This window comes from Tursiops truncatus, chromosome 1 (assembly GCF_011762595.2).
Source record: "Tursiops truncatus isolate mTurTru1 chromosome 1, mTurTru1.mat.Y, whole genome shotgun sequence".
Classification (NCBI taxonomy): Eukaryota; Metazoa; Chordata; class Mammalia; order Artiodactyla; family Delphinidae; genus Tursiops; species Tursiops truncatus.
In genome coordinates, this window is record NC_047034.1 from 131422532 (window position 1) to 131438993 (window position 16462).

The 16462-nt window shown below is 36.2% G+C and overlaps 1 protein-coding gene across 9 annotated transcripts in view; it reads left to right on the forward strand.

Moving 5' to 3' along the window:
* Nucleotides 1-4557: 4557 nt before the first annotated feature.
* Nucleotides 4558-16462, forward strand: part of TM2D1 (TM2 domain containing 1) — a 139948-nt gene continuing 128043 nt past the window's right edge. For 8 of the 9 annotated variants that reach the window (XR_004528770.2, XR_012324541.1, XR_012324540.1 and 5 more), the window contains exons 1-2: nt 4558-4744; nt 6679-6752. Coding sequence is in view for 6 of the 9 variants with exons in the window: in XM_073789086.1 (XP_073645187.1) it covers nt 4563-4744; nt 6679-6752 (256 nt within the window). In the remaining 3 variants the exon portion in view is untranslated. Of the gene's footprint in view, nt 4783-5896; nt 5963-6678; nt 6753-16462 lie in introns of all 9 variants that reach the window. The other variant, XM_073789079.1, reaches the window with a different exon arrangement.

Here is a 16462-nt window from a genome sequence, read left to right on the forward strand (position 1 = left end):
AAGAGTATTTTATTCACAGAATGATGAAGATGAACACAGTTTTTAAGAACACATCTCTGAAGTCAGAAGGTCTGAGCTTGAATTCTAATTCCACCATTTCTTAAAATATGCAACTTTGACAAATTATTTAAACCTTCTAACTCCCATTAGTGAAATTTCAGTGCCAGTACTTACATTACTTCATATGGTAGTTTTTAAGGTTAAATGAAGAAATTACATGTATTGCATACACCTGGCACATAGAAAGTACTGAATAAATGAAGCAGCACATAGATGGGCATGAACATGACAGATACTTGTGACAGCAAAGAGAAAGCCAAGAGTAGTCCTAAATAAAGTGAGGCCAGAGCAGATGGTGGAGGACCTGAAAATACTACGGAGAACTTTAGGTTATAAGACTTTATCCTTTATCTCTAAGAAATTAAAGAGCCACTGAAAATTTCTGAATAGGATTTTTATTTTTTGCTTTTTAAAAAAACAATGATTGGTGTTTATTTTTAAAAATGCTTGATTTCTTTAGAGCAGTTTTAGGGTCTATACTGAACAGAAGTTACAGGTTTCCTATGTAACCCCTTCTCCCACATATTCATAGCCCCCCTCTTTACCAACAGCCCCCACCAGAGTGGTACATGTCTTACAACTAATGAACCTATATTGACACATAATCACCCAAAGTCCATGGTTTACATTATGGTTCACTCTTGGTGTTGTACATTCTATGGGTTTGGATAAATGTATAATGACATGTATTCACCATTATAGTATCATGCAGAATACTTTCACTGCCCTAAAAACCCTCTGTGCTCTGCCTATGCATCCCCCTGCTGCTGCCCTCCCTCCCCAACTCCTGGCAACCACTTATGTTTTGTTAACTCCATATTTTCATCTTTTCCAGAAGGTCAGATAGTTGGAATCATACAGTATGTAGCTTTTTCAGATTGGCTTTTTAGTAAGATGCATTTAAGCTTCCGCCATGTCTTCTCACGGTTTAAGAGCTCAATTCTTTTAGCACTGAAAAATATTCCATTTTCTGGATGTACCACAGATTACTTATCTGTTCACCTACTAGAAGACATCTTATGCTTCCCAGTCTGGTCAATTATGAATAAAGCTGTTATGACCATGTGTGCAGGTTTTATCTGGACAAACTCCTTTGGGTAAAATACAAGGAGCTTATAGGATTTTGAATAAAATTTTGGATATGATACAGGTTTTATGTTTTCCTAAATGAAAGATTAATCTGGAAGCAGTGTGAAAAATAGATTGACAAAGTTGGGGAGAAGGCCTAGAATCAGAAAGAGGAAGTAAGAAGTTGCTATAGCAAGGTACCTAGGAAATGACATATACCTGAAATAGGGTGAAAATATAGGATTTTAAAAATGAGCACTTAAAAATATCAGTTGCTTAGTGATTAGAAAAAGGGATAAAGAAGAACAAGGAGAAAACTGAAGTGCAAAGATGATTCTAAGCTCTGAAACTGATAAAATGGATGTTGGTGTTGAAACTTAAAAAAGCCAATTTATTCTGTTTTGTTTTTTTAAGAAGTAGGACTCTGATAAAGTCAGTTTTAGATCCTACATTTGACATTCACGATGAAATATACTTGGCATAGAGTAGGCCTTATTAAGTGATGAGTCAATTGAATTGGATGGCAGTTAGACTGGTGCACCAAAGAGAGGACACAGAAATACCTGAGAGACAGCATGGATGTAGAAAAATTCCCAATGTGCAGAAGACTATAATAAAGATTTACCAGGACCTGATACTATGAATTTACCACCAGAGGAAAAAAAATGCCCGTCTCAAATAAAAAAGAAATTTGGGGAGAGTAACCATCTTTTATCTCTTAATGATTCTGTTCTAATCGTGGAAACACGGATCAGATTGCTCAGGACAAAACTATCTATTAATGTAATTAGGTGTATACTAGAATTTTAGGAATGAAAAGATCCAATGTTCAGAGCCTTTGAATCCCAGAGGAAGCTTTGCTTCAGGCTTCACTGGCAAACCTCTTTCTAATGTTTCTACATAGCAATTTCCGTATTGGGCTGTGCTATTCATATCCTTTACTTTCTATAGAATTTGCATAGAATCCTATAGAATTTTTATGAGACAAAGAAACTTTGCATTGAAAACATGCCTAAGATTGAGATTTAACGTTCTTACTAAAATTAGACAATGTAGTATCTTGTTATCAGAGACTATAATTGCAAAGATATAAAGTAATATATGTTACTGAGCCATGAGAAAATAGATTAAGGGGCAGTAAGAAGAGAAAGTGAACCTGAATCACTTCAAGAGTCAAATATTTTGTATTTCTTTACTTTCACAGGAAGACTCTTGTTCTTTTCAGTTTATACATTGTAGGAGAGAACAAAGATAATCAGTAGAACCATAAAAACAGATTTTGTAGTGCGATTAATCAGCAAAGCACAAGCATTTTCAAATAGTTAATTGTTCAAAATCTATATGAAAAATGACACAAATATCAACAATATTCCTGCAGTCAGCAGGAAAATACCTAATTTTGTCATAATTTCAATAAACTCAAACTAGAAAGTTGCTTCCTTTCACCTTCTGATTTTCTTTAGATTGTATTTTGAAAATCAAACCAGAACTTTTTGAAAGTGCCAAAATGGTAGTCAAAATGCAAAGTCACTATCTTTTATCACCAGATACTACGTGTAACAGATATTCCAATCCTTATCCCTGGATTTTACCTAATCCTTGGTCCCAACCCCTTTCCTAAATTTCATCTCAGGATGAGGATGAAGGATGGTGTTGAGCTGTATGTTATACACATTATTGGTAATTTTTAAAACTCAAAGTTAATCGTTAATTTTCTAGGTTGTACATTTTCAGGCGGTCATGCATCCTATGAAGAACCAACTCTGTTCCTCCAGTTTGGCCTGGATTTTGAATTATTTTGATGTCAGTGACAAAATATTGTGTTCCAAATACTGTTTGGGGTATTATCTTATCAAAACCCTTGTCCTACTAGCAACTAATACATGCTTCTATTGTGACAATTACCAAGCAGTATTTTAACAGTTTGTCTTTTCCCCCAGCAAACACAAAGTGTTTAACTACTGGGTTCTTGCCTCTTTATTTTTTGAGGCTGTAGGGTCTCATCTTATGTTGGGTACAAAGTAAATGCTTGATAAATATCTTTATGGAAGGGAAGGAGGGAAAGAGAGAGAAAAGAAAATGAAGGAAAGGAGGGAGGAAGGAAGGAAAGGAGGGCGGGAGAGGGAGGAAGGGAGGGAGGAAAAAGGGGAAAAAGGAGAGAAGGTGCAAGTCCAATTGAAACGGGAAGTTTAAAAATTGAACTAGTAAATTTCAAATTTCTTATCACTTAAGTCTTTAAGCATAAATGTTTTAATTTTAAAATAGCATACTAATGTTGCAAAATTGGTTTAAGAAAAATTTTAAATGTAGTTACAATACTAAGATATTATTGCAAATAGTTTCATGTCTTCTCATTCAAAAATGATACATCTTGTAATACATTATCTCAGGGTTGTCAAAGTGTGGTCGCTGGACCAGCAATATCAGCATCACTTGGCAATTCATTAGAAACGAAAATTATCCTGCCCTATCCTAGATCTTCAGAATCAGAACCTGAGGCTCAACCATCTGAGTTTCAACAAATACTCCAGGTGGTACTGATGCTCCCTAAAGTTTGAGAACCACTGCACAGCACAATTGTTCAAAATTAGTCCTACTGTGGATGAAGAGGCACCACTCAAACTCAAATATTTTTACGTTAGAGAAAAACAACTAAAATTTCACTAAAAAATAGTACACATTTTGTTCCGTATAAAAGATACCCCCATTACTTTAGAATACATAGAAATTTAGAAAGAAGAGATGGAGGAAAAACTCTCCAACCTTTCACTTAGTTTAGTCGTAAACTCTTTGGTCTCCTCTTGTTTTAGGCCCTTTCCTTCACCTAAATTTTCACTGTTAAAAATAAAGGTGTAAAAATGAATACATTAAAAAATATATATATATAACTTTTTAAAAGAAAAAAATTAGAAGAAAAAAGGTGTAATGCTCATTTTTGTGATACAGTCCTCAAGATCAATTTGTACCAGCCTTCCAAAAAGTTCTCTAAGACAACAAGGAGGCCATCATATCATAGTAAGAGCACAGTTTCTGAAATCGGGCAAACATCAATTCTATTCCAACTCAGTAACTAAGGCCAACACGTTCTTTAGCGTCTTTGAGTCTGGTTCGTTATCTGTAAACCCAAATCCTACCCGCCTAACAGAGATAATGTTTACAAAGGGTTTATCGAATTGCCGGGCGCCGCTGGCACTTCTGCTGATGGAAAAGCCACAGCAGGATTAGCTTGGGAGGAAGCCGTGGACGTAGGTCAGCTGATTCTCCAAGCGAGCTGCCTCCTTCAGATTCTCAAAGACCAATCGAAGCTCTCCCAGGTGATTCCGCAGGCCTAGAGAGATGACCTGCCTCCAACTGATGCACGGTCCCTTTAAGAGCCTCACTCCCGCAGCCGCCAGACTCCCAGCTTCGCCTAGGCGAAGGCGGAACCGGAAGTTATGGGGGATGCGCCGGTCCCCAGCATGGCGGCTTCTCGGCCCTCCGGGCCGGTTGCTTCTGAGACTGCTGCTGCTCGGCTCCTGGCTGTACTGTGGGTCGTGTCAGTAACCACGGGACCTTGGGGAGCTGCCGCCGGCGGTGGCGAAGAGTCACTTAAGTGCGAGGACCTCAGAGTGGGACAATATCCTCTGTGAGGAGCCCCCCCCCCCATGGGGCGAGGTAGATTCGGGGTCGAGAGTGGGTCGCGGCTCTCAACACGGGCTAAGGTTTTACTGAAAGGAAAGGTGACCTGTGTCCTTTAATGACCGAGGGACCCCAGGCGGTGAAGAGAGATGTGGGGCTGGGACGGACAGAGGCTATCCTGTGTGATTTCCTTGGGATTTTACTGATCGTTGATGCTTCCTCTTGTGATCCCCCTTTCTTTTTTAAAAATTCATTTTTTTAACCGGTGGGTTTATTTGTTCAAACACATTGATACTGAAGTTAGGCCATGTTTGGAAGCATTGGAATTAAGTTAAAAGGTTGATGGACCCTACCCTGGAAATTTGCCGACTTCGGGGAAGACAAGTACAGTAATTAATAACGATATAGCCAATGTATGTTGCCCATTTATTGTTAACTTTACATTGATTACCTTATACTATCTCGACCTACATGAGATCCCAGACTGCAAGGGGGCAAATTCCTGCTCCACTTTGTAACAGTGGACAAATTATTTGAACTGTGTTTTATCATGAGTAAAAATATAGATAACAGTGCTACCAGCTTAAAGGTCTGTTGTGATAAATTAGTACAGGTAAGTCACTTAGAACAATGCCTGGCACATAGTAGGGGCTATATGTGTTAGCTGTTTGTTTACTGATGAGAAAACAGGCTGGAGGAGTTAAGTAGATCTGTTCATTGCAGCAGCTCTGATAAGTGGAGGAGGATATGAAATGGGAGTTATATTCAAATTAAAATAGGTAATTTTGTACAAAATTAGACAGTTTTATACAAGTTGTAGAACAGAAAAATTAATAGAAGCCAGAGATATAAAAAAGATTCTATGAGAAGAAATCTTAAAATTAAGAAAATTCGATAGTATTTTTAAGAGTTGAGGAGAGGCCGCCATTATTAAATTTTTACAGAATAGCTCTAATTTGCTGATTACCATTATGCTAGGAGTTTGAGAATCACTGACCTAGTAAGTTGAGCCCCTTTCTTGGAAAAAATGTCGGGGTGATTATTTCTAATAAAATAATTGAGCAGTATGAAGAGCTATGCTTTTTGAAACTTAGAAGTGCCTGAGCATACAAGATGATGTTAACTGGAAAATGTTTTTCCTCGCATAAAGATGAGATGTCCAGTAGTGATTCAGAAACCCTAAAGAGGTGTCAGACCCTGTCTCCAGAGACATCCTGTGAGTACCTTACTTATCTCATATTAGTGTCAATAAAATTTTTAGGAAACAGAACCCTGACCCCAAGTGTTGTGAACATCTATGAGAAGATAATTATTATATCCATTTACAAAAGCTTAAAATCCTGTTGGGGAGACCATGTAGACCCGCCTAAAACAACCATCTTCCTCGCAGTCTGATGGAAAGCACTCTCGGCTTGGAATCAGGAAATCTGATTTTACTACCTATCACTCATACCACTTTGGATAAATCACTCAAACCTTGAGCATCAGTTTGCTTCAGTAATGTGGGGATAATAGTATCTACATCACAGGATTATTTGTGTTACATGAAATTATGTATATGGTAATACTTGGGGCCTGTAAATAATTTCAGTCAGATATCTGGAAACTGATTTTTTTAACTTGAAGTTTTCGTATATAATTTGGTAAAGATTTTTATTTTCTTTTTTTTGTGTGCTTTGTGCTTAAACCCTGACTGATGTTCCATAAGCATAGCACCCTCTGCTAGAGTTTTTAATACAATTTTCCTGTAATAAGTTAATATTCAGGTATTATTTAGTGACACTAAAAGTATACCTGTGCTTGTTGACTTGGACAAACTAACAGCCTCTTTTCACATGTGACTATAATCATAAATATATAAGATGACATGTTAAAGACAAGATGATAATGTTTTGTATTGGAATGTAGTTCATATTTCCTTAACTTTTCTACATATATTTGTAAAGATCCAAAAATAAATGATGCTACACAAGAACCAGTTAACTGTACAAACTACACAGCTCATGGTAAGACTTGCAGAAACATTTTAAATAATTTTTAAAACATTATTTCATAGATGAATGTGTGATCGCTAACAGTAATTAATGTGTTTTTTCTTGATTTACAACATTATTATTATTCAGTTTTCAGAACAACTTAATATTGGAGAACTGGCTAGGGGTTGTTAATATTTAATTTAAAAAATAATTTATTCTATTATATAAACTGAGTTTTTTATTTTCATTCATTTTTTTAAAAAACCTTTAGAATAATTTATATAGCTTTCTTGTTGCCCTTTATTTATCAAGTTATGTTTTACAAAGATGCTTCTTTAGACTTTTAATTACTCAAAGAGAACTTGAAATGAGACTTTTAGTCCAATAAGGTACAGTGAGGAGCTATATCACCCATATCATGCACTTGTAAAATATACTTAGGTACATCCTAAGTGTGAAAAGAATACGGTAAGGATTTGAAGTGTGCATCAGTTTTTTCTTAGACGTTTTGGTAATGGATAACACCCTCAACCTAATGATTTGGGGGAGCTCCTGTTATTCCAAAAAATACGTAATGCTAGATAAAAATTAATAAGTTGTTTAGCCTTCTAAAGGGTTATATGTTGGAAAGGAGGCAGATAGATGTAAGTTGGAGCTATTTGGATTTGGCATTCTTATTTGACATGGTACATAATGATGGTCAATACCTAGTAATATTTTGAGAAAAGAACACCTATTGAATATATACTGATTGTTTTATTCTTTAGACAGGAAATAAGGCAATAATTGATGTTTTCTTTATAAATGAAAGCTACTAAACAGATTCATTTTGGAAATCAGATTAAAGGGATTTTTTTTAACTGCAAAAACTTTCAGTTTTTCAAAATTATAGTCAAATAACTGACCTCTTGATTATGAATTTGTATATATTTTTAAAAGATGTCCATTCTCTTTTTTATTCCTTTATATTTTGACACACTGTTAGCCCCATTCTATTCAGCAGAGATATTTGAAAGTAAATTGTGTTAAACTTTTATAACAGACGTTTTGCTACTATTCTGGAGTAATGAAATTTTATCATATAAACAGTAATAGGTTATATATATGATTTTTATAGTAAATATTGCTCAATATATGTACATTTATTTAATTTAGATGTGTTAGACTTAAAGGAACTTTGCACGGAATCCCCTCCTTTTTAAATTGCTTTATAAGTATATTCTGATTTGCCTGTGTTACAGTTCAGTCTTTTATATTGTGCTCTCAGAATACAGAGAATAGTGTTAACACACACAAAGAACAATGAGCTTTCAGATATTCAACCACGTATATGAAATATGTTGGAAATCTGTGAATACTATTGTGACTGAGGTCACTTTAAACTAGGAATCAGGCAGCCAGCCATCTCAAAAAAGCCTTTTCTAGTCTGCAGAATTCTTTGTACGTATGAGGATTTTGAAGGAAATTATACAACTAAAAAGAATAGTTTCTGACCAAAAAGAGCTCTGCCCTCCAGTTAGGTGTCTCTTTTGTAAAATAAGTTTGAATCCACTTAAGTAATTATTGCTAAATAAGTTTATAAACAACTACAAAATCAAATGATCAGACTGCTAGGAAGTATAAAAGGACTTGGAGGTGTTATGGTCACATTGTGACCTGTCAGGTAAGTTATCATAGATGATGTAAGTGGAGAGCTGCAGAAAAATAAAAGGAAGGCTTTCTATGTACAGGAATGGTATAGTTATTCATTTGGAGAGAATAAACCATAAGTGCCTAACAATCTGGAAACACACATAAAATGTTATAAATTAATAAATAAATGACTTTAGATTATTATGATGACTTTAAAAAGAAAATAAAGTTTCTGAGACAAATATGAGTTACAGGGCTTCTGCATGTGGATTATAATTTATGCATGACCCAGAAGTGTTCAGCCAAGATCTGGGATAGGTTCTACCAGCCCAGCCCTCATGAGGCTATGTCTGTCCACAGGATGCTTCTTTTAATTGTCCTTTTTAGAACATGCAAGACTAGTGGAGTGGCTGTGGTGAGTCACTTCTGAGTGCTGATCAGAGAAGACATCAAAATGACCCTTGAAACATGCTTTTTGGTCCTGACGTAGACGTAGGAATATATTAGAGTTGTGAAAAGTGTGATCTCTCTCGTTTCTCGAGCCAAAATTTTTCTTCTGTTTTTTTGAGTATATGAAGGACTATTGCAGAATCCTCAAACTAAGTTTAATTTTCTTAAACTATACTTTTTAGTAAGGAATGAGTGGGTGGAATGTTTTACAGAGAGGGGAGTTTGGAGGTAGAGAGTAAGAATTGGGACCAAAGGCAAAGGAGATTCAACTATGACAATAAACTGTGTGGTCTTAAAATGGTTACCAGTTAGCCCAACCAGTTAACACGCATCTTTATTTATTCAGAAATTATTTGTAATAGTTTAATAATTAAATTAAAATAAGTAAATGGATCAAAACAGCTAACAGTGAACATTTGTATTATAAACTATTATTGAGAAATTTATTTATTGAGAAGTTATTATATGGCAGGCTTCTGCTAAATGGTATAGATGATACATAAAAGAAGACAATCTCTGCCCTCAAGGAGTGTTCTGTCTAGAACATATATATACATAAAGACATACATAAGCAAGAGTTTTTAATTTTCTGAGTAGTGAAATACAAAAGTATTTAAACTCCATTTCCAGAAATTTTGCTCTGGTCCTTTGGCAGACGGTCTTTTTCACTTAGATGTTATTGAAGTATATATACAGAAAAGTACACTTAAATATAACTCAAATAAACTTTCACAAACTGAACACACCTGTGAATGCTTCCAGATTAAGAAACAACCTTATCAACATGCTAGGACTCTGCTCCATGCTCTCTTATAGCCACTACCCTGCCTTAATGATAATTATTATCCTAACTTCTAATAGCATAAATTAGTTATGCAAAGGGTGTGTTATTTTTAAACTTTTTATTTGGAGATAATTTCAAGCTTACAGAAAAATTGCAAGAATAGTACAAAGAACACCCATACACCCTCTCCCCAGATTCACCCGTTGTTAAACATTATCCTTCTGGCTTTATCATTGTGCACTCATGCATGCTCTCTGTCTCTCTCTGAATTTGTGTATATATGTTTTGTCCCTAAATATGTTTGTGTGTGTTTTCTAAGAATAGAGATATTCTCCTGACATAACCACAGTTCAGTTGTAAAACTTGAGTAAATTCAGTGTTAATGCACATACTTTACCATCCACATTCTGATTTTGTCAAATGACCCAAATAAAGCCTTTATAGCATTTTCCCCCAGTACAGGATCCCAAGATCAGGTTTTGCCTTTAGTTTTCCTTAACTTGGAATATTTCCACAGCTTTGTCTTTCATGATACTGACAAGTTGGAAGACTACAGTCCCCTTTATTTTAATAGAATATTCCTCATTTGGGATTGTCTGATATTTCCTTACAACTAGATTTAGGTTCTGCATCCCAGGATGGAAAATTACATAAGTGATGGCGTGTCCTCTGCATCTCACAGCTGAGGGACGTGATATCCATCTGCCTCTCATTGATGATGTTAAGTGTTGATCGCTCAGTCTTTTCAGTTAAATATTTTTTCCTTTGCAACTAATAAACAGTCTTTGGGGAGACTCATTTAGACCATGCAAATATCCTATCCCTCATCAAAAATTTCCCCTAGACTTTCCCCTAGACTAGCATCCATGATGATTCTAGCCCGAATCATTCTTTTTTTTTTTTTTTTTTTTTTTTTTTTGGCTGCGCCGCAAGGCATGCAGGATCTTATTTCCCTGACCAGGAGTTGAACCCATGTCCCCTGCAGTGGAAGCACGGAGTTTTAACCACTGGACCGCCAAAGAAGTCCTCCGAATCATTCTTTACTGTGATAGTTGCAAAATGATGATTTTCCAACTCCAGCACTTCCAGAGGAGAGGTGTCTTTTAACAGTAGAAATATGAAGATAGGGTTGGCTCTTACCAACTTTATCTTTTGCTTTCACCCAAATTCTAGATTGACACATTTAATTATCCGGTGATTATGCAGTATAACCTGTTATACAGAAATCATAAATAAAAGAGTCTGACCCTCTTATATGACAGATCAGATCAGAGTGCAGAGGCATGATGTTAACTGGAGTAGGGTCCCAAACCACCTTCTCTCTAGGTCAGTCCATTTTACTGTGATGAAACTTCATTGATTATTTTATTTCTAGTTTAGCTTTTTTGTATTTAAAAAACGGTGCTTCTTTTTATAATTGAGAAATAACAGTGTACCATGCTTAAATTGATGCCATCTAAATCCTAGACATTAGCCAGAGCCAAACATTTTGCAAGAAAACTGCAAATGGAATAGTTTTCAAGCTTCTGGCATGTTGCTTAATTTTGTCAACTAGTTAACATTTATTGGTAACTGGCTTCCTTAATCTCATCATATTGATTTATTTTTGCTTGTTCCTGATATCAGTGTAAGCATGGCATTATCATGGTGTAATGAAAAGAGTACTGATTAAAAGTGATGAGTTAGTCTAGGACTTGTAGAATATTACCTATTTATGACACTTCGGTGAGCTCATTTAATTTCTTGGAACCTCAGTTTTTCTGTTTGCAGAAGGAAGAAAAGAAAAAGGAGCATATTACTAGTTCTGCCTACTTAATAGTTTTTTTAATAAATAAGGGTCGGGCTTCCCTGGTGGCGCAGTGGTTAAGAGTCCGCCTGCCAATGCAGGGGACACGCGTTCAAGTCCTAGTTCGGGAAGATCCCACATGCCGCGGAGCAGCTAAGTCCGTGTGCCACAATTACTGAGGCTGTGCTCTAGAGCCTGCAAGCCACAACTACTAAGCTCACATGCCACAATTACTGAAGCCCGCGCCCACCTAGAGCCCGCTCACCACAACAAAGAGCAGCCCTTACTCGCCGCAACTAGAGAAAGCCCACACACAGCAACGAAGACCCAACGCAGCCGGGAAGGAAGGAAGGACTCCTTTAAAAAAAATAAAATAAAATAAGGGTCAAATGAAATCATTATAAAATATGTAAAAATGAATAAATTCTAGGGTTGTAGGCATTTATTGAATAGATTAATTTCATTTCACAAAATCTATTAAATTTACAGCCACTCACGTGTTATATTCATTCCTCGTGTCAGGCTCATTCTCTTAGTCTTCTCAGTGTTGAAGTTCTCTAATTTCCTAGAGTAAGGAAGTTGAACGCTTTCTCTAGCCAAGCATCATGCTTTACATACCATATGCTTTTAATATGTGTATAATAGCATTACAAGGGTCTTATTCCCATTTCACAGATTACAAAACAAGGTTCAATGAGATTTTGTAACTTGCCCAAAAGAACATACTAGTTAAGTGACAGAGTTTGGACTTAAGCACAGATTTGTCCCATTCTAAAGTATTGCTTTTTGGAGTTTTCTATCAGTTGAAACAAATCAGATCAGTCTCAATGTTGCTCTTTAATATTTTCTCATGTTATCTCACTATACTGGGAGCGGCAGCTCATCCATCTTCATTAAAGTACATAATTTTCATCCCTTGAAATAATTAGCTCATACTTCTGTCAAACTTCTCCAGAATTATTGTAGCAATGTGGTTTCCCCTTCACTCTGGTACTTCCACTATTTGTATCTTTCCTGAGGTTCTAAGCCTAGATCGTTGGGCATTTTTCTCTCCTTTATCTGTCTCATTAAATACAAAGCAGCTCATATTGAACACAAATCATTTCTTATATTAGAAATGATACAATAGCATTGAAAACTAAAATTGTCAAAATATAGGAGTTTGAACAATTAATAGTATCCAACCAAAAAATAGGTATGATTTCTTAGTTTTTAATATTTTTATAAAGCATTTTTACAACTCACCTATAAATGTTTGATCTTCCAAATTTTGTACAGGAACCTGTAATCTCAAAAAATAGTACATTTCTGTTAGGCAAGGTATATTGGACAATAACCCCAATGGGAATCATAGTGTTTTGTATTTGCAACTATCTCTTTAAGATCTAATTTTAGATAGTCTGCAGGAAGATCTAACAAGGCTATAAGGCAGGAAAGTGACAGCTTCAAACTGAACAAGTACAAGGTAGTAATACATTTAGAGGGAAATTACCCAAAATTTAGTAATAGAATTCTGTTTTATTGCACAATTTTCCAATCCAGAACTTACTACTTTGAGGATTTGAAAAAAAATTAAAGGTGTTATTTGAAGAAAAACTTGCGTCTATCTATAGATCTTCCTGCAGGTCACTTCTTTGTGGAGGTGGAGTGGTCCTCACCAAGGCAAAAAACTTTTAATTTTTTAAACCAGACATTGCTTTGACGTATTTACATGCCTGATGCCTTAACTGGAGTACATGTACTCCTGGGGGTGGACAAAGCTTTCCAAGAGGTAAACAGCTATAGATGAATTAGTTTTCTAGGGCTGTTAGTAATAGTGTTACAAACTGGATGGCCTAAAACAGTAGATGTTTACTGTCTCTGGAGGCTAGAAGTCTGAAATCAAGGTGTTGGCAAGGCCATGTTCCCTCTCAAACTCTGGGTAGAATTTTTTGTTTCCTCTTTCGAGCTGCTAGGGGTGGCCGGCAATCCTTGCCAATCCTCGGATTGTAACCTAATCAATCCTAGTTTCTCTCTCTCTCTTTTTTTTTTTGGCCATGCTGCATAGCTTGTGAGATCTTAGTTCCCGAGCAGTGATTGAACCTGGGCCCTCAGCAGTGAAAGCCTTGAGTCCTAACCACTGGACCACCAGGGAATGCCCCACATTAGTCTAATCTCTGCTTCTGTCTTCACATTGCATTCTGCCTGTATGTCTTCACATCATCTTCTCCCTGTGTATGTTCAATTTTCCCTTTTTTAAGGATACCAGTCTTATTGCATTAGGGCCCACCCTAATGACCTCATCTTAACTTGGTTAAATTTGCAAAGACTATTTCTAAGCAAGGTCACATTCTGAGGTACTGAGGGTTAGGACTTCAACATATCTTTTTGGGAGGGTACAATTCAGCCCACAATGTGTCTTTAAAATAATCAATTTCCAGATCCTCAGTTTTTATATGTGTATTTTTTCCTACAGTTGATGTAAAATTTCTGAATTTTAAAGAAGAGCCCTTTCATATTCTTGGTTGGATCATAGTGGCTATCAAATTGCTGTGGTATTTAGATTCCATTTTAAAGAATGCTATAATATTTCAATACTAAGGGCAGTATTTACAGTATGCTGGAAATAATATTTTTCCCAACAATTTAAACCCATGGTGAAAAATTTTAGAAGTCAAGTTAAAAATGTGTGAGGGAGTATATGGTTTTAAAAGTTATTTTAGGGAGCGTGTGAGCCACATTTTTTGAAGACCACTGATCTACAGCAGTTTTTCAACCTTAGTACTATTAATGTTTGGGACTAGATAATTCTTTATTGTGAGAAGGCTGTCTTGTGCATTGTAGGATGTTTAGGAGCATCCCTGGCCTCTACCCACTAGATGCCAGGAGCAGCTTCCTAGTAGTGACAACCAAAAATGTTTCCAGACGTTGCCAAGTATCCCCTGGAAAGCAAAATTACTTTCCATCATTCCCTCATCATAGAAATAGAGCATACTGAGCTCCTTTCAATTGGTAACATAGAATATATATTAGCATTTCAGACGTATGTTAATCTCGGCTTTGAGTTGTCTACTATATAGCTCCAGTCAAAAGCATGACCTAAGATGGCAGATTGAGAGATATAACTTAAGGGACATGATAATAATTCATTCCCAAAAGTCAGTAAGTTTTATCCCTATATCAAGGCAGATGGCAAAACAACTACATATAAATCATGTGTTAACTTTTTCTCCATCTCTGTAGATCTTAACATTATAAGCTCTTGCTTATATCTGGAGTCAGTGTGAGAAATGGCTATGTGGAAAACTTTTCTCTATTGTTCTAGTAAAGTTCTAGTTGAGGACCTTCTCTATTACATTCTCTTACCCTTGTGTCATGAACCAAACCAAATTCCCGCAGTGGTTTAGAGGTGAATTGGTATGCTTTCTTTCAGTTATATCACAGTAGCTCTGTAAAGCTTTTTGCCTTAACTACCAGGAACCTCTGAGCTACATTGGTGGTCGGTTATACTGTCTTCCCTTAGTTGTTTCCCAGTATAATTATTTCTTCACTCTCCCTCTTCCCTTAATCTTATTACTTTTTTTCTTGTTTAAATGGTTCTCAGTTGTATTGAACCTATCTATGCCTTTTAGCATAAGCACCTCCTTGTGTTGGAAATGTAAATACATTAAATAAATAAAGTTTATGGGACGGTATAGTTTGAACTATCAATAACACACAGAAGGGTGCAAAGTCATTATAGAGTTTTTTTCGTGGCCTCATTCTCTCAGTGTACTACTCTGGCATAAAAAAGGACAGTGATTTGTTGAAAATCTTAAGATAATTATAGACAGAAAATAAATACCATTTTTCTCTCATAATAAAACTCTGGAGTCTGTGGGGGTTTTTTTGTTTGTTTGTTTTAGACTATTAGACCAAGTTCTGTTTTCATTTTCTCAAAAAAAACCCCACTGTAATTATTGTTGCTAAACATAGAGATAAACATTTACTGAAACTAGCCTAAAAACATTAGTACCTTTTAGTCAGAAACAATGACGGAGGAAAAGGCACTAACATTTATTGAATGCCTACTAAATGCTGGCCTTACACTAGGTATTTTGTATCATTTAATCCCCACAATAGTCTTATTATGATCTTAGTGCTATTTTTATCTACAAGAAATCCAAGGTTCTGAAACAGCCAATGCACAGATAGGTCATTCTCATTCCAAAGTTCTAGCTCTTTCTTTTTTAAATAAATTTGTTTATTTTTGTCTGCGTCGGGTCTTTGTTGCTGCGCGTGGGCTTTCTCAGTTGCAGTGAGCGGGGGCTACTCTTCGTTGCAATACATGGGCTTCTCATTGCGGTGGCTTCTCTTGTTGCGGGGCATGGACTCTCAGCACACGGGCTACGGTAGTTGTGGCACGCGGGCCCAGCAGCTGTGGCTCACGGGCTCTAGAGCACAGGCTCAGTAGTTGTGGCGCGTGGGCTTAGTTGCTCTGCGGCATGTGGGATCTTCCCGGACCAGGGATTGAACCCGTGTCCCCTGCATTGGCAGGAGGATTCTTAACCACTGTGCCACCAGGGAAGTCCCCAGAGTTCTAGCTCTTTACATGATGTGCCATAAAGACTTCAGGACAGTGCCTGCCTAGCACATAGTAAGCTCTATAAGTGTTACTGCCTCGTATTATCATGTCATTTGGGGTATGAATAAAGATCAAAATTACTAAATGCTGAGATAATATACTACATCAAATCCTAGAGGGAATAGAGAAACAAAAAACAAATTCTATACATTTAGAATAAATGAAAGTAATTTATTTAGAATAAAGAGGAATCAGTTTATTGTAGCCATCATCTATAAGAACTTTATAAACTGAAAATATAAAATCAGATTATGTTAAATTTAATGAATTACCTAATGAGATACCAACAAAAATTCGAGAAGTAGTCTTTATCCTAGAGATAAAGTAAAGCATAGTAATGTGCAATTCTTCCCTTGTTACCTTTGTCAGAGGCAGGAGATTGAACTTGATGGGTCATGCATCTAACTCAGTGTGGCAATTGTTATGCTTTTGTGTTCAGACTACTCTATCATATTATCTGTATCTTTTTTTGTTTTTATTTTTTT